Consider the following 18,714-nt stretch of genomic DNA (forward strand, 5'->3'; position numbering starts at 1 on the left):
ATTCATCTTTTGGCTGCTGCTTTTTGTTCAGTGGTGTTATCTTTTTTCTCTTTTTCTTATCTAAGGGGAACTTGGATACCAGGCTGATGATTGTACAAAAAACTAGGTAAGTAAACAAATATGGAAAGAAAAAATCAAACACAACTTCTTACTTAAATTAAGCATGGTTTGCAGCATCCAAAAAAAGAGAAATCTTCAAAGTCTCTTTCCATGACAACGAGTAATTGCACACTGGAAAGTGTACTATTGTGGCAATAAAGGTGAATTCCCTGAAGACCTTTCAGACACAACCAGATTGTTTTGTATTTTTTTCCATATGCTCCTTTTCACTCTGTACCACTTCATGCTCTCCAGGTTTTCACTAGCCAAATATGCGGAGACTAGGTAAATATATTCTTACTTATTCCTTAGGCCAGAGGTCCTTTTAATTTCTTATCCTAAAATACCTTAAAGACAACTGCCATCTCCTTCCCATCAACACTGTATATTTTAACCATTCATTTCTTCATCAACAGCACATTGGAAGATTGAAGAATATTTGAGCCACCATTTTTTTAAAGTGCTACATAAGAATAGATAATGGATGGTGATGACTGCTTTTAAAAACTCATGGTTTCAGTGGAAGTGTTGTTTAGCATGTTGTGGCACCCAGCTTTCAAGTAAAGCCAGCACTGTAATTTAACAAATGTCAAAGGTCTGGCCTAGCTTAGCTGGGCCACTGAGTTGGAAAAGGGTATGTTCTGAGTTCCAGCAGCCAACAGCAGGCAACAAAATGGTGTGGTAACATCATATTTAGTCCATATACTGCTAGCTCAAAACCATCCAGAAAAGAGGCTGACTGGGAGTGATCTTCAGCTGAAGCACAAGCAAATGCCTCTGGATTCCTAATGACACATATTTACGACTCTGCTGTGGAAATGCCCATATATTTGTAATACAAATAGACATATGACCAAATTCTGGAATAGCTTCGGTTTGGGGATATTACAGGTGCTAATGCCTCAGCTTCAAGGATATACAGATATCATTATTCATGGTGACTTAAAACTCCCCCTAAGATTTTCCTGTTAATAGAGATACATGGAGTACATCTCCAAAATCACTAAAAAGTGTTTTCATTAAACAGGAGAAAGGAGAAGAGAGGGAAAGGGAAAGGAGATACCCCACCCCCAAGATTTCTGCATTCTACTTTTGTTCACAACAACTGACAACCCCCTTCCTCCCTTTAAGATGGAAAAGCCAGTTTTAATTTAAATTACAAACTCTTGACCAGGCCTCAGCTTGGCTTTGCAATTCACTATATGCCTGAGGGATAAATTATTTAGCATTAGCACATGGTATGTCATGTCTTGTTACTTAAGTGGAATATGGCTTCCATCCAGCTGTACCCCCGGGGCCCCCCGATTGGCTGCGGGTGATGTCATTTCCATTTGGTAATCCTCCAGGAAGGCCCAGGGGACAGAGCTAGTTGCCCTCCCCCCAGCAGGTCCCTCAGCCCCTCTGCCTCCCACCCAGGCCCAGCGCTGGCTTTGCTCATACTTATCACTCTAAGGTTCACTGCAGGTACTGCCCCAATTACACTATTTTCAATAATAGTGCAATGAAACAGAAGGTGCAGCAGATGAGCTACATCATCTGCACACAGCATTTCATTTTCTTAACAGAAGATTTGTAATAATCTTTGTGAGATGGATATAGGAAAACGATTTTTTTTCTGCAGTCCCAAATTAAATGGAGACTTTTGAGAGGTTTATGTAACCAAATATGAAATAACTCGTCAGTAATTCTTTATAAAATTAATTTATTTTTCTATTTTCAGTGTATTGCAGAATTTTGTTCAAAAAACCTGTTTCTGCACTGCAAGACAAAGGGATACTGGACAAATGACCTGAGAGCATGAACACTGGAAAATTCCTCTTCTGAAAGTTTGGCAATGGAATAATTAGCTACATTGCCCTTTAAACGGCCATATTTTGTTTTCAGTTAACACCCTCATTATATTAAAAGGGGTTTTCCTGCAGAACCACCTTCAGGTCATTTGCCCCCGAGGAAAGAGTCATTATGCTACTCACAGTGGAAGGCTCCCAGCATAAAAATAGGAGTTACTGGGTTGGTTTGTTTTGATTGAATTTCACAGCAAAGTCAGTGAAATGGCGAGAATTACAGGGCATTCTGTTGTACAGATGGTACTGTCTACTCCGTGGTGAGGCACAAGATTTGCATATGCCTGTTAGATAAGGTTCAGCAGTGGTTCTGCTCAGCCTCGCGTTCAAAGTGACAGGTAACAGAAAAGACTTAACAGTATGAAATCCACGTGTTTTGTTACTGTTACATTACCAATTAAGTACGGTCTGACACCCGACTGCCAGAAATTTGTTTCATGTGGTGAGGAGGTATAAAAACTGTGATTTCCTTTCTCTGTTACTGGATCTTAGTTCTTTGCAAGTGTTTTGAATGAGAAGAAAGAATTTTGTGAGAGCTACGTGGTCTTACAGTGAAGCACACAATTCTCTGAGGCAGACGCAGAAGGGGAACTTCGCAAGGGGATTCCCACGAGAAGAGATGCTGAACCAATGCAGTACAAAGTGCAGCAAAATAAACAACTCTAAGACAGGAAATTAAGAACCCTAATTGGTACCGCAAGAGGGATTAGTCAAATGTGAAAATTCAAAACTGTTTAAATCAGGACAGCTAACTCCTTCTCATCCTGCACAAAATAACAATTTATAGTCATAGGACTCAACAGCTGCTTGCAACTTTGATTTCTGCCATTTGAATGCTGGCACCTGCAGCAAGCCCAGACCTCAATACCGTGGCATTGATTTAAGCACCCAGCTGGAGGGAAACACCTGGATTTGCACTAACGTTCATTTTCTGCCGGCTACCAGCTCTACTCTGGGCTTTAGCTAATAATAAACTCTGGAACTGGCAGGGGTACAGGAAACTAAACTGCTATCAGGCTGAGGACTGGCAAGCCAGATTTGCCAATAAAATAGAACAAAAGTGCACTCTGGTTCGGCTACCAAGCTATGCCGAGCACATTAGTTAGCCACCTCACAGTCCAGCACGTTACCTCGGGCTGTAACATGCCACGCTTAGAAGCAGGGCTAGCGAGAACTGCACTGCCCAGTCTCAGAACAGAGGCCAGCACATCTCCGCTTTTCCCCTCAGCATTAGAGCAGGCCTGGAGTCACCGAGCTCGTCAGGGCGGCCGTACTACCGTGGGAAAGACCGTTTCAATTGCCGCCCGCCTTCAAAGCAGAAGGGGCGGGGCGGCAAGCAGCAGCACTGCCCGCCGCAGGGAGGGAGGGAGGGAGGTAAGCAGGCAAGCAAGCAAGCAAGCGACATCTCCCGACCCTGAGGCACCTCCCGCCACACCCAGCACCGCTGCCCCAGGCGTTAGCAGTACGCAAGCTGCTTGCCGTCAGGCACAGGCCCAAAACGAAGGCTCAGCTCTCGCGATAGCAAGAGCTGACAGGCAGCGCGGCGGGGGGAAGGCCCGACTCTCTCACGCTGCTGCTTTCGCTCTCGCGAGAGGTGGATGCGCGGAAGCGGCGTGTTGGAGGGGGTTGTGCCGTGCCGTGCCGTGCTTTGATTTCCTGTACTGTGCTTGAAAGTCCGTGCCGGCTGCAGCAGGATGCCGAGTGCCGCCGGTCGCGGTCAGGGTCAGGACCGCCGCCCGGAGAGCGACGAGTCGTCGTCAGCTGATGTGGGTCTCCGCAGGGAGGGGGCGGGTGCGGCGCGGCGTCGAGGCTGTGCGCCCCGACAGAGGGAAGGGGTAGGGTTCGGCCTGTCGTGGGGCTGAGGCCGGCGCGGAGGCAGCAGACAGCAGCGTCCCCTGTGGGGTGGGGAGGCCTGGCCTTGGGGGGCCTGGCCCGGCCCGGCCCAGCCCGGCTCCAGGGCAGAGCTACATTTTGCTTTTGTCCCCCTGGCCGCCTTCCCCTTCCCAGGGCTCAGCCAGTTAGTGATCTACTGAAGTGTTCTGCCTCTCTCCGTCACACGGCGTTTGCAGAGTCTTGCTGGAATCTGGTCTCCGCGTGTGCGGGTGGAGGAGGCCCCGCCTGAGCACTGAGAAGCAGCACAGCCCTGTCCCTGTGCCCTTCCCCCTGAGGGACTGTGCTGCTGCTCCATAGCAGGCTACTGCTGCATGGGTACCGGTGGCGCCTGTTGGTCTCGCACGTGTTTCTGTCTTGCACTTGAAGATCGCAGATCAGTGCTGACCCCCCCCCCCCAAGCATCAGTTCATTTTGTTTCGATTTGCTTGCTGTTGAAAGGCCAAAAATGCATCAGCAGTAAGGAATTCTGAGTAAAGATAGCTTCTGTAAAATTATACATGGGCTGTAATTCAACAACAGCAGAGAAGTGAAGACCGCCCAAAATATTCAGAATTATCTTAGGTTCATATATTGAATAGAATAAAATAAATAAACTATAATGCCTTTTTGTTTTAACTGAGCGTGCCTAGTTGGAAAACAAAAATTGTGATATTTTTGATGAAAAGGCTGCATCTCTCCTACACCCTGTGTCTTAACCTAGCAGATTTTGTTAGCAGTCAGTCGAGTTTGCTTTGCCAGTCATAATGATATGATCAGCTGGATTTCTTAGTGTGCCTGGGTATGGGAAGGGAATACTTAGCAATGGACCTACTTCTGTAGGACTTGAATGTTTTTTCAGGGGGTAGGCTCTATATAGGACTATTCACACTAACTTCTGTGTAGAAAATCATGATCTTAATGTTTGCTGTTGGATTTTTTTTTTCCTTACATGGCACAATTCTGTTGCATATCTCAGAGTCTAAAGCACAATTTCTTTATTGTTACGGCTAATTGTTTTGTATTGCCTCAATTAACTTTGTAATGATTTTTTTCATCTTTTTGTGTATGCTTCTTTGATATATTTTTCTCACCTCCATTTTAGGATTATGCTAAGGAAAGATATGGAGTGTCCTCAATGATACAATCTCAAGAGAAACCAGGTCAGTTAAAAAACAAGAAAAGTTTTTTAAAAAGGGGGGAAGAGAGAAGGAAAGTTATATACTTGATATCTTCAGTACTTATTTAAGAAATAATTTATCATACATTTTCATTCAAACGTTGCTGGCATTTCTTTTATTTGAATGCATTTGGCTGTCTTTGCAGTGCTATGTCCAGTTTTGGGCTCTCTGGTGCCAGGAAACTGAACATTTTGGAGCCAGTCCAGTGGAGAGCTACCAAATTGTTCAAGGGACTAGGGCACAGAATCTCTGAGGCGAGGCTGAGGGAACTGGGCTTATTCAGCCTGCAGAAGAGTAGGTTGTGGGGTAATCTTATTACTGTTTAAAGCTTCTGAATGGAGGGTGTAGAGAAGACAAAGCCAGACTCTTTGAAGGTGTGTGGTAACCGGACAAGAGGTGATGGATACAGGTGGGAACACAGGAAATTCTAGTTACATAGAAGGAAAAAAAGTTGTGAGTGTGGTTGGATATTGAATCTGGGTCCAGAGAGGTTATGGAATTTCAGTCTTTGCTATGCCTGGATCATGCCCTACACAGCTTGTCAGCTGTTGTCTCTGTCCATTACTGCAGGCTTGACTCTTCTTGCTTTAGATTATAATTATTTGTAATGTAACGAGTCAGAGTTGTCATTTTTTTTCTTTGCTTGGGGTAAGTTCTGCTATGGCTTGCTGCAACAATGCTCTGAGTAGGATAGCTGTCTGCTTATGTCACCTTCATTAGTCCTGCATATGAGCACCTAACTATTCTATGATTCTATGATTATTCACACCACTATGAATTCAGGAAATCCTTATTTTCTACTGATGGGGAATTGGGATTCAGAAAGACTTGTTAGAGAACAATCTCATCCCAAGAAATATTAATCTTCTTATTATTCAGTGCATGAAACGGGCGAGGGAAGGTAATAGATTGGCTTCTTGTAACTTCTTCGTAATGAAATGTAAAAAAAGAGCATCATCTGTGATTGGGTGATTTTGTTCTTCCCCTCTGAATTGTTTTAGTTGACCTTCCTTAGGAAGGGAATTGCAGAATGTAGAGAAGAAGAGAAGCCACAAAAGCTATCATAGGTGGAAACCAGCTGAAGGGGAACATTATGTCAAGAGTGTAACAGGACAAGAAGATCACTAGAGACTGTATTCGTAGTCATTATTGAATAAAATACATATTAGCTGTCAAAGGGAACTAAAGTTGAAATCGCAGTGTAAGCCAGCCAAACTGCTGGCGTCTGTGGTCTCCCTGATGCTGGGTCTTCTGCTGATCTGTGTCAACATGCCCATAATGACAGTTTGTTTAGCCAGCCTAGCAAAGTGAAAGAGGCTGGCTGGGGGTATGATGACTGGTGGAAGAGGCAGGAATACAGCCATCCATAGTTACATGTAACCACATAACAGTCCATAAATTGGTGTGTAGTTGCAACCTAGAAGGTATTCTGTTAAGGAAAACTGGTAACTCTCAGTTGGCATCTGAGTGGTTAGCCTCCATTGCTGACTGCAAGCTGAAAAAATGTCCTATTGGATCTCTGTTCCCTGCACTCTTCTGTGATGGCGTTTGGATCACCAGAGTTTCAGCAAGCTGTTTACTCTGCCACTTTCACACCCTGTAGCAAACAACTATGTGAGAGACCAAAGCTGGCAGATTGAGATAATGGATCAAATCCTAGTCTCATGGAGAAAGTGCCCCTCCAGTTGTCTCACAGTCAAAAGAAACACTCAAAAATACTGTGGAGAAAAAAAGAATACGTTGAGAAGGAAAATTGGTGAAAGCTACAGGAAATGATACGAGAAGGGCAGAGTGCTGTGTTCAGATCTGTTATCCCCTTGACACTCGATCCTTATTTAAGAAAAAAAAAAGTCTTAGCCAGTGTATGGGTAAGATTGAATAGGTTTTCATTAAAATACAATAAAATTTCATTTTCGTTAAGGTACAACTTAAAACACTCTTGCTGTTCCATTTTTTAGAAGATTATTATCTAGAACACCAGAATTAGGTAACAGTGAACACCAAAATACTTCTAACAGAAAAGTTCAGGATCAGACTAGTCCCCTTCTTGATACTAATGCTCTCTTAGTTAAAGATTCAGTAGTTCCTGCCAGGGAGAGCTCTTATCAAAGGGCTCACGGGAGTGAGGTGAAGTCATCACTCATCATTAGTAGTGTGTATATGCTTTTCCCCCAAAGTATTCTGCTTGCATTGAGTGTCTTGGAGAACTACTGCCTGGGGCAGGAGGTTGCAGGGGAGCACAAATGTGAGTGTTCGTGCCTGTACTGTGTTTATTTTGTTTGTTTCTGAAGACTGTGGGTACATGCCATTTCTAAGTCAGAATAATGAATTGTGATATGACACATGCAGCTCCACATACCATGTGGTAACTGCAGCCAACAGACAATACCGCACAGTTGTGGGTAGGAGATCAGTTGTACTTCTACAGAACTGTTGCTTTTAGGCTTGCTGTGGTAATTGCACTCTCCTGAGGACACTGGCAGGACATGGGAAGTTGAAAAGCTTGGAGTGTTCAGAGCTAATAATTCTCTCTTCCCATGAGTAGGTTTATTGTCCTTCTATCATACTCGTAGATTCTTGTTCCTCTGCAAGCAAATTAAAACCCTTCACATGTTCACAGAGTTGTTGCATAGATGCTCCACCTTGCTCTACTGATCTCATGCACGCTTGTGCCTTCATTCTTCACCCACTTCAGCCTTTCTTCTGCTGATGCTGGCTGTGCTATGTGATGTTCTCACTTCCTGTTACATGATGTCTTCAAATCCTTCCTGCATGCTTGAGGCTATGATTGCTAGTAAAACTTCATTTGCCTTGCCCTTTTTCTCCCTTCAGTTCCATTACTTTCACCTCTACCTGGAAGCTGCTTTCATCTTATACTGCTTTTGGCTTTCAGGGTTTTTAATCAAATTTATATTCTCTTTTTCGAATTTATCCAACATTGTAAGGACGCTGGCACTTCACATAGACAGCAGAAATATTGATCATACTGTTCAAAACTCTGTGATGCAAGCTAAATGAGCAAACTGGGGTATGGGTCTGGGGGTGGTAAAGTGATTGTCTTGTATAACCCACACAGCTTTTTGGGGTTTTAGCCTCTTCTCTCATGTTTAGAAGAGGTTAGAGTTCTGAAAGTTAAGGATATTTAAATTGTTGAATAGAGGAGATTGTGCTATACCTGAAGAAAATAAAAAAATAAAGTTTCCCCATAAACATGATTCAATTTGGCAGTGAAGGTGAGGTAGCATGAATGTTGAATTGGGGCTGGAAGTGTAATTTCAGACTGAAGAGTGTTTTGTTTGAATTTTGTTTAAAGTCTTTGTTCCCTTCATGGCAACTATAGCATGGTTTAAACATCTATTTTTGCATTATTTAGTTGTCTGTGTTTATGTGGCAAGAAAATGTAAGTATAGCTTGCATTTCTGAAAGAACATGTAGGTGACAGGCTGAAGAGTATGGTTTTAATAGGACCTTAAAAGTGAGAGCAAGAAGCTGTCACTTTTTCATGGAAGAAATTTTTTTTCATGGGAGAAATTAACTGAAAGGAGTTCCAGGTGGATTGATACATGGGAGTAAAGAAGAAAGATTTGAGCTATAGCATGTTGGTTGGACAATAGAAAAATGAATGGCAAACAACTGCTTACCCTAAGAAATGCAGACATCATGAGCTACTGGCATTTTAGAAATGAGAGGAAAAGCAGAGTAGAGTGGAAAGTGTTGAAGGAGGGAAACAAAGTGACATAATAGTTGCTACATCTAGCTGTTTTCAGTGATGCCCAGTGGCAGGACCAGAGATGGGCACAAACAGAAACAGAGAAAGTTCTCTCTGAACACAGAATCATGGAATCATAGAAAGTTAGGGTTGGAAAGGACCTTAAGATCATCTAGTTCCAACCCCCCTCCCGTGGGCAGGGACACCTTACGCTAAATCATATCACTCAAGGCCTCATCCAACCTGGTCTTGAACACTGGGAACATCTTTTACTATGAGGGTGACCAAGCGCTGGCATAGGTTGTCCATGGTAATTGTGGAGTCTCCCTTCATGAAGATATTAAAAAAACATCAGAATGCAGTCTCGGACAGCTGGCTCTAGGTGGCCCTGCTTGAGCAGGAGGTTGGACCAGGTGACCTCCAGAGGCCCCTCCGAATCTCTGTCGTGCTGTGATTCTGCAATCTGCTTTTGGAAAAATGGTTTTATGATGTCTCTTTTGATACTGTTTTATTACCTGTATTATGAAAGGTGAAATAGCTTTTAATAATTCATACCAGGTAACATTTTCTGTGTTAAAGGTGTCTTGTTTAGTCTTGATGAAATATGAACCATTATGTATACAAAAGACTTAAAAAATATTTATCTAACACAGATGGTTCCTGAAACACTAAGGATCCATAAAAAAAGTAGCGCCTCATTCTGTCTTTATGCTCGTGCCTGGAAAATGTTTCTAACAATATAGTTTTAAGCTGACTGAGGTAATTTTAACTGTCTGAATATCAAACTCTTAGATATACTAAAGTGTATGGGTTCTACTGGTTGCTTGTTTCCTCTAGAACTGTGCTGTTAAAGTTAAATGTCAGAAGTTGCTGGCAAGTGATAACATCTTTATTCCCTTTTCTCCCTTCTGCAGTGCACTGGTGCATGTGCACACACACACATTATTAATATATTTGAATCAATTTCTCATCACATTTCTCTGTGCACTTCCATTCTATTTTGATGTTTGCCTGTGAAGGAGAAACTGCACTGCTCTGAGCATAAGTTAATAAACATTTTCAACCCCTTAAAATTTCTACTGCAGAATAATAGGCTTGGAGGGCAAGCTGTGACTGGTATTCAGAGACAGAGGGAAGGAGCAGATGGTAACCTAGGGTAGGCAAACTTTGGAAAAGTTCTGGCGGGAAAAGTCTAGAGTGGAAGTGTCTTGGGAAATTTAATGTTATTTTGAAACAATGGAGAAGTCTGTGATAAAACGAGAGTGAATTTGCTTGTGTTACATGTCATAGACTCATAGAATAATAGAATACCTCAAGTTGAAAGAGTCCCATAAGGATCAATATCTCCCTTAGAAATTTTTCTTTTGTCTACTAAGCAGTGTTTTTCCCACATGCGAACTGTAAATGAGTAAGTAAAGCTGCTAGAAATATGCTGTGTATACCCTCTAACTCATTTGTAGATACTGTAAGAAATAAGTGTTTGAGACCATGCAAAAATACATTTGACTAGAAAAATTACAATTAAACAAGTACTTCTCAAGGAATAGTGTTATGCAGCCAGCATATTGGCAGTTCATAACTGCCCTGATTTATTTAAAAATATTTTCCCTCATGACTTATTTTTCCTTTGCTATCCAAAATCCAACCTTTCCGGATCATGCCTTCCTATTGTTGTTTAGCTTTCTTGGGTGTATAGAATTTAAAGGGTTCTTTCTGGCTTGTACAATGATAGTAGTGCTTGATCAGGTTGTCAAAGAGATTCTCCCTGAAAATAAATTTTACTGGTTTTACACAGTTATACTCTTGTTGCTCCAAAACATTATTGTTTTTATCAAAATATTCTCATTTCTAATTCACATTTATTTATGGTTTCTTTCTCTTCTAAACAGTAATTACTGTGATACCTTTCTACTTACTAGATACAGAGAATAGTCATGTCACCTCTGAGCCTTTGATTTGCTGTGTTCAACATACCAACTTTTACATTGCACAGTGGAGTCAGGCAGGCATCACTTAGCTAGCAGAAGTTCAGATTAATAACTGCAGGCAGTACAGTTGCAGTACAGGGAAATCCTATCAAAAATACTGTAGTCAGGCTGGGTTCTTCCATCTGTGAACTACAGTAAGTCTTGCTTTTGGTTTAGTGCAGTTTGACCCTGCTGTATAAGTCAAACCATAAACTTGAACCGATTTAAAACTACTTGATCAAGTGCAATACACTGAGAAAGGAAATACCATCTTGTGTGTTTTCAGTGTGTCTATTATCCTGTAGATACAAAAAATATTTTCAATTTATTATGTATTTTAGCAATGATGGAAAATGTCTTTGGAATTTAAAGTGAAAGATGTTTTGCTTAAAATTTATTTTAAATTGTTTTTAAGATTGTGGTGTTGTTTTTTTTTCTGTAATTCAGATAGAGTTTTGATTCGAATAAAAGACTTGACAGTGGAGAAGGCTGATGAAGTAGTTTGGGTGCGTGGCAGAATTCATACAAGCAGAGCTAAAGGTGAGAAGCCTTCAGGCTTTTATTTCCTCATATTTTGGCTGAATGTTTATTTTGTTGTCATGACCTATTAGCTATGTCTTGCATACCAGAAAACTTTACTACCTGGTTACTACTCAGTGTTCACTTTGATTGGTTATTTTCTTTTTTTCCACCTCTCTTTTCCCAAGAAGGCAAAAGGAAATTTTGTTTTCAGCTGAGTGAAAGTAGGGTATTTTAGTAAAAGTGAATTTTAGTTTTATCATATTACTAAATAATGTGTAGGCAATTATGAAAGGAATTTTAAAATATAGTCATTCTCCTTTGGGTGTTAACAGTTGTGAGATGAAACAGTTAACAAACTTCTCCTGTAAAACGGACTTTTATTGTAAATGTATCAGTTGCCAGGCCATATTTATCCTGCTGCATATGAGTATTTTCACTATACCTATACAGGAAGCAAAAATCTGTGTTAAAATTTCAGAATTTTTACTTTTCAGTTACCAGTATCTGGTTATACCTATTTGAACTTCAAATAAGAAACATCATCTTTACAAGGCAAAGGGAAAATCCTTTTATAGGTTCTGAGTGGTATGGGCTGTCATACTTGGCTCTTTGACAGCCATATTTCTTTCCTGGAATCAGAAGTTCTCTCTGGAGATCAGTTTGCCATATGCAAACTTAAATAGGCTTTGGCCTTTTCAGTTGACATCAGAGGCTGACAACTGTTGTACTAGTTTCAGTTATGTTTGGCAGTTCTGTAATGAGATATAAATACCTTGTCTTCCTAAGAGTTGAATGAAAAGAGCATAAAGAAATTTTCTTCACAAGTGAAATTTAATGATAGTCTCAGAATTGAAAATAAAGCAAACTGGGGGCAAGAATCCATTACAGAATATTGTCACAGATACCAGATTAATTTTTATTTTTGAGGCTTCATTAGAAAAAAAAAAGTCCCTCTTAATGTGTCTGTACTGCAGTCAGTTAAGGAACTGCATGTAAATGTATACATATAATGCAAATTTTAGTTTGTATGAGTATCTTTACATTTGGGATGCCTTCTGTGATTTCCTCAGTAGTTTTGTAGTGGGGTCTTACATGGAAGTGTCTCTTTGCTATTTATAGAAGCCGTCAACCCTAAAAGGTGTGAAAGCCTTGGTCATTACAACTTTAAGTTGTTCAGACAGGAGAAACTCTCTAATTTTAATATTAACATCAATATATGAATAAGGGTATCCTTATGGCTTTTTCTTTTGTGGCTATAGGAAGAATTCAGATTATTAAGAGAATTTAGTATTATTAAACACAGATGTTGTGTCTGTGCAGACCTTTAAAACAACATAAAGCTCAGTAGTTGTTCATTACTCTCTCTGTATTGTGTTTATATACAGTACCTTGCATGATATATGCACTTCAATCAGAGTAATATATGTGTAACATGGCAATATTAGAAGAAGCTGGTTGTCATCCTTCACCTTTGACCTCAAGAAAGGCTATCATTTTTCATGAAATAAGTGCTTAATTTCAGAACTCTTTTCACACAGCCTGATGAATGAAAGCAAAGGAGTTAATGATGGGCATGAAGTGTTCTCAATTTATTGATTGTATTTCTTGTTCCCTCTTGGTCTGACAACACAGAACAATTCTGACATTCAGGAAATGCCATACCCTTGTTTACATAATCTTTGGGGGAAAGAGTCTTTCAAGAAAAGCAAATGTTTAAAAAGTAGTATTAGGCTTTCCCACACACATCATGGTGCTATTCCTACTATTACGGAAAGTCTTGCAGGAAAAAGGAAAATCTTATGCAAAAATAGCTTTAGTTTTTTTCAGAAGCTTGAATTTGACTCCTAAATAACCAGCATATCCTTTATTTAATTCTGTCCAGTTCTGACCAATAAAGCAAAACCATTGAATTTGAACAACTGCAGCATCCAGCTGTCTCATATAGCAAGTCACTCATGAAATCTGATGGAAATTAACTGAAGGATATGTAAAGAATGGGGTGTTGGGAATTTCTGTGGGTTGTACTGAAATTAAAGTGCTTGAGGCCCTGTGTTTTTCATAATAGATTGAATAAATGCTATTTCTGGCTTTATTTTAAAGCCAGCCTAAGCTACTGTTTGCTTTTATCATTGAAAAGCAGTTGGGAAATCAGCCTGGGTTCTGCCAGGCAGATGGCACTCGAGCAGTATGTTAGTCTGGAACTTGGTTCTGGTTTATGAACGCAGAGGTTTATAAAACATTGAAGTCGTATGTCTGAAAATAAGAGTTACCAGCAAGAGCAAATTTTATAATAAACCATATACCTTTTTCTCTTTGCTGGCAGATGTCTGTAACTAGCAATGTATTAATTTGTATGCCCAAACATTTTCTACTCTTTATACAAATTCCTTCCTTACATCCTTTTCTCTTGAAAGGTCTTGTGTCATTTGATACTCACATACAAGGAAGGAAATGGATTCCTTTTTGGTTTTATGTCTTTCTTTTGATGGGATTCTCTGTGTGGGGTTTTCTCTTATTTGTTCAGTGACTAAAAGTTCCTTGCATTAGACTGAGTCAGACCTTTTTAAGCAAATTTCTTTTGAAGCTTTTCATCTTTTTGAGCAGTCTTGCAGCTCAAAAAGTGTTGGTTTGTTTTATAGAAACTTAATTTACTGTTTAATGAGAGTAAATTTGGTCTTACACTTTTCACTTAAATGCCACATAAATATTCTGAAATACGTGGGAGAACATCCCATAATCCCTCTTTTTTTTCCATCTCTTGATCTGGAAAGGCATCTAATCATAAAGTAAATTTGATTATGGCTTGCCTTTTTGATACTTTATTTTGCATGCCTTTGGCCCTTTTGGGAAAAGTTCTGTTTCCTCCTATAATCTTTGTGGTATTTTCACTATCTCTGTCAGTGAGTGTTTGATCATTTATCTTCCGTTTGATTAGAAATAGTTATATTCTACAAAACATCCTTTTTCTTCATGAAAACAACTACTGTTACTCATGGCAAAAAGATTTGAGTCCTTTTATTATGCGGATACTGATCAGACTTCTGGCTTTTGGGATTAAGAGCAACTTCCAAACTTTTGCTTCTGATTATAGTATGATAGCAGGTCCCTCAATTTATTTCACTGTCTTCTCCTTAAATATTTAATAATTGAATGACGTTGTAGCTGTCTGCAGCTGCGTATTTTTTATTTGAACACCTAACACATCATTGTTGAAACTTACGTTTTGCTAAATTATTTGTGACAAAAACCATGGAGACAGATATTTTTTTTCTAGGAAACACTGTATCAAACTACATTGTAAGGAAGAAATACCGAGATGTCACTGATGTGAGATATGACTAGCTTCCCTGAAGAAACATAGTGTATTGTGTCCTATGGAAGAATTGTGTTTGATTTGTTGACTTGCTGGATCTGAAACACAGCCTGTGCTTTTCTAATTTAAATCTCTAGTTTAATGTTTGCCTGCAAGAAATACGTACATCCATACCACATTAGCTTCTTTACTTAGATATTGTAGCCTCTGGATTGCAGAAATAGCTGTACTCTGTTTTCTGAAAATAAGGAATTAATTTTTTTTGCATTTCTGAAATCACAGTCATAGGAAAAGGTTAGTTATTTTCAATACTTATAATCTTGGTTTTTAATAATATTTTGTACTAGTTTTATATGTTTGCTTTTATTTCCATCAGATTGTTTGCCAGATGTTCTGCATTTTATCTTCTGATACTGTTTAAATTCTCTGCAGCTATGTGTCAGCAATGGTGATCTACATAATTACAAATGAAAACTGCAACTGGCTTTTCAGTTTCAGTGTTCAAGTTAGATACATGTTGATTTTAATGTTTGATAATCTAAGTCAACAATAACTGGGAAATAGCTGTTTATAACAAAGCTTTGGCTTCTTCCTATTCTTGCCATTTAATGGAAATGTTACAATGTTATGAGTCAGAACATGGAATTAAAATTACATTGATACATTTTATCAGATACTGGTACCACAGTGAAGTGTTTGTTGTTAATTTCTCTCTCTGAGGAATAAGCATTTAAAATCACTGTATTTCCTTAAATCTGTGTTAAAGAGTAAATGGTTATTAGAGATGTGAAGAGTAATATTAAATTAGTAACTGTCAGCTAAATGAATTAGAAAGAGGTTTGTTGACTTGGAAATACACATTTTAGAAGTCAACAAAGTGTAATATGTTCTTTGTAAATTATTATTAATTCCTATTAACGTCTTTTTCCTTAAGATGTTCATGAATAAATTGCTTTTACAAGAATTTTTAATTGGATCTTTTAGGTTCTTGTCATTCACCGGAATCAATACTCCTTTTGTTCCCTTCATTCTGAATGTGTCGTGTATTACAGAATGAACATTGTTGGTTTAGTCTCTGTGGTGCAAAATGAAGCCTGTTTCTCTCAGAGGGGCTTTGTTTAATTTGGGAAGATGAGAAAAAAATTCTTTTAAAATAATGTTGAGTTGAAGTAGTTGTGAGCAAAGCAAAAAGGAAGAGTACGGTTTACTTCTTGCAGTTGAAGAACAATGGATATTTTAAAAGTCACGATTTCTAGTTTTTGTTTTGCCTAGATATTATTTCTCTTGGAAGGTTTATGTTATTTTTAGAAAATGTCCATTCACATGCTTATAGATGTAAGGCAGAATTATTTGGTTTATATCAATATTTGGTGTGTGTGTGTGTGTACACACACTGACTAGTTTGATGTAGCTACTGGGTGGGGAGAGTGATGAGAGGGATAGATAAAACCCCCTACTTAAAATTTCAGCTTACTAGTAAGGTAGTAAAGCATTTTTTTCTCATTCACAAAGACCTCGAGTAACTTGTCCTTAATACACCTGTGTTGTTTTCCTTTGTATTCAGGGAAGCAGTGTTTCTTAGTCCTGCGTCAGCAGCAGTTTAATATCCAGGCTCTTGTGGCTGTGGGACAGCATGCAAGCAAGCAGATGGTAAAGTTTGCTGCCAAGTAAGTAAGCAATTATATCCTGTTGTCAGAGTAAACAATGGTGGGAACCAGGACTCCCAGGGGTTGGGACCATTTTCACACATTAACATCAATGCTTCGTTTGTTTTAAAATGTAGTTATTTAAATTGTCAGCTCTCTACTGCATTGAATACATTACACTGACAAAAGCTAAAATAGAGAACAGGCTTGAAATTCATTCTGAACTGCTGAAGCAGCATTCTTTCACCATAGACAACCTACATTTACTTTCAAGCCAGCTAACAAAAAGTCTGGTGAACTGAGCTTAGTGGGACACTTCATTCTGTGCGTGGTCCTTGTGTATGTCTGCACATGTTCAGGGTTTTTCTTCTACAAAATGTGCAGCATAGTAGTAAGTTTTATAGCTAGAACTGACATGGAGAAGTTCCATATTGCAAGTTGAAGAACGAAGAGTAGCTTCTGTGCGCTGAATTAATCTTATTTACACCTTATTTTTTGGCACTATAATGTTTAAGGAAAGATATAAGTTATTTCTTTAAATATTGGGGGAGGGTAATAGGTAGGCTTGCCAGTTAAACAGGTGTTTGTTGCTGTAATTTAAATTCAGTTATTTGGTTTATTTTGCTCTTAAAGATAAAAAAATCACCTTCCCTAATGCTTGCCTCAAGATTGTGCTTTCAGTTTGTTCAGTACTGAATATGCTAGCATGATAAAGGTGTTCTTATAGTAGAGATTTTAATCATGTATGTCTGCTTGTTCATAAATAGAAATGTGGATCAGTTCAGTGCAATAATATGTTTAACACGTGGCACTTGAGTTGCTTCTGTGTAGTTCTTGGCATTACTCTCATGTCTGGGAAGGGAGCCCCCACTAATTAGCTGCGAAAGTGCTACAGCCTTCAACCTTCAATATGTCAGGGAGAGGGGGGATTCATTATAGTACAGACTTCCAGAAGCCAAGTTAAAAGGTTAGGATAATGCTTCTGCTGTTGAGATTCAAGGCAATGGGAAAACAGAGCCAGCAGTGTTTGTTGTTTGGCGATGCTTAGCATTGGTAGTGCCAGTGTGGAGCATGCTGTTTACAGGTGTTTGTGAGCCAGAGTGTAGTGTTTTGTTTCATGAAATAGTTTGTTCTCTCCAGTGCTTAGAATCTTTGACAAGAATTAAGTGTATAATCTACTTGTTCCCTAATTCATCTCCCTCTAACCTACCAACAGTCTGCCTGTACTCTCTCAACAAAGTTGTGTTACCAAACAGTGAAACAACTATTATAGTTCTGATGCTCACTCTCCTATTATCTAGTTCTCTCCAGCACCTCTCTTTTTCAGTTTTCTTTGGAGTTCTTTCCTCTACAGCTGAATTTCTTCATGAGTGGCAGAGCTCAGTGGTTACGAGCTCATGAAAGGGAAGAGTTGTAAGAGTTGTAGGAGTTCCATGATTATATATATTTTTGTGTGTGTGTGTGGATCAACTTATCTTTTTTTACTCCATTACTTTTTTTCTGTCAGGTTAGTGATTAAAAGTAGATCATGGAGGTCCAGAGCTAACAAGGAGTGGTAAATGGGGGAGACTCTGGAAAGAGTAGAGGGCAAAGCTCCTCTCTTCTGGCAGCAGTCAGCTGTTAAATCAGATGGAACCTCATCCTTTGGTTCTTTCCAATTCCCTGTCATCTCCCCACTTTTCTTGACAGACCTGAGTAGGCAGACTCATGTTTGTGCTCTATTTTGACTTTTCATTCTGCTCTTTTTTGTGACAGCATTTGCTAGCTAAATCCTGATACTTCAGCCTCTCTTAATTTATAGCATGCATGTCTTATGAATTACTTGTGCTTCTGAAATGCTTTTATGTTTATCATCACATTCTTTGAATGATAGGCTATTCTCTGCTGCAGCCCTCTGGGTTTTCTTTTGGGGGTTTTCTTTTGTTTTGACACCATTAATGCAATCATTTATCATGATTCCTTCCCACCAACAAACATATTTCATTAATATCCTGCCATGCTGTTACTTTTTCCAGTGTTTTAGCTTCTACAATTTTGTCTGATGTTGCCAATGGAGCTGCCTTGTCTCCTTCAGAGGCTGATGCTGTTCCCTGACTTGTGCACTGTGGTCTCTGTGCCAGTAACACCTGAAGCACAGCAACAGTACGTGCTTTGTCTTCAGGCACTTTCATGCTAGTTTTCACCTGTTGTAGAATAAAGCCATTGTTACTAGTAGATGAGACTGGTCTTAGATGTCTAAAAATAACTGTACTGTTTCTCTGCCTTTCTCAGTGTCTTTTTTCATCCTCTCCTTTTGTTTCTGATACATTAAATGAGGAGACACACATTTATTGATGAAAACATTTAACTTAAAAACCTTACATTTCATTAAATTTTTTTAACTAAACTTTTTCACTGGTAGTCCATAAATTTTATTTTTCATGTACTACTTTATCATATTTTGATATTGGGTCCAAAATGTTCTTTAAAATACTTTGTGAAATTCTGGATATTGAATTTTTAATGAGAACTGATTAAATCATGAGCATTTTTTCTACAAACTTTCATAAATAATAAACTAGTTC

At 39.2% G+C, this 18,714-nt stretch overlaps 1 protein-coding gene across 1 annotated transcript in view; it reads left to right on the plus strand.

Moving 5' to 3' along the window:
* Positions 1 to 3,574: 3,574 nt before the first annotated feature.
* DARS1 (aspartyl-tRNA synthetase 1) overlaps positions 3,575 to 18,714 on the plus strand; it is a 40,720-nt gene continuing 25,580 nt past the window's right edge. Inside the window, exons 1-4 of the mRNA XM_062606157.1 lie at positions 3,575 to 3,709; positions 4,918 to 4,975; positions 11,117 to 11,209; positions 16,069 to 16,171. Of these exons, the coding sequence (XP_062462141.1) occupies positions 3,638 to 3,709; positions 4,918 to 4,975; positions 11,117 to 11,209; positions 16,069 to 16,171 (326 nt within the window). The 5' untranslated portion in view covers positions 3,575 to 3,637. The remainder of the gene's footprint in view (positions 3,710 to 4,917; positions 4,976 to 11,116; positions 11,210 to 16,068; positions 16,172 to 18,714) is intronic.

This window comes from Pezoporus occidentalis, unplaced genomic scaffold, assembly GCF_034315485.1.
Source record: "Pezoporus occidentalis ecotype Australia unplaced genomic scaffold, CSIRO_AGI_Poc_V1 ctg12, whole genome shotgun sequence".
NCBI lineage: Eukaryota > Metazoa > Chordata > Aves > Psittaciformes > Psittacidae > Pezoporus > Pezoporus occidentalis.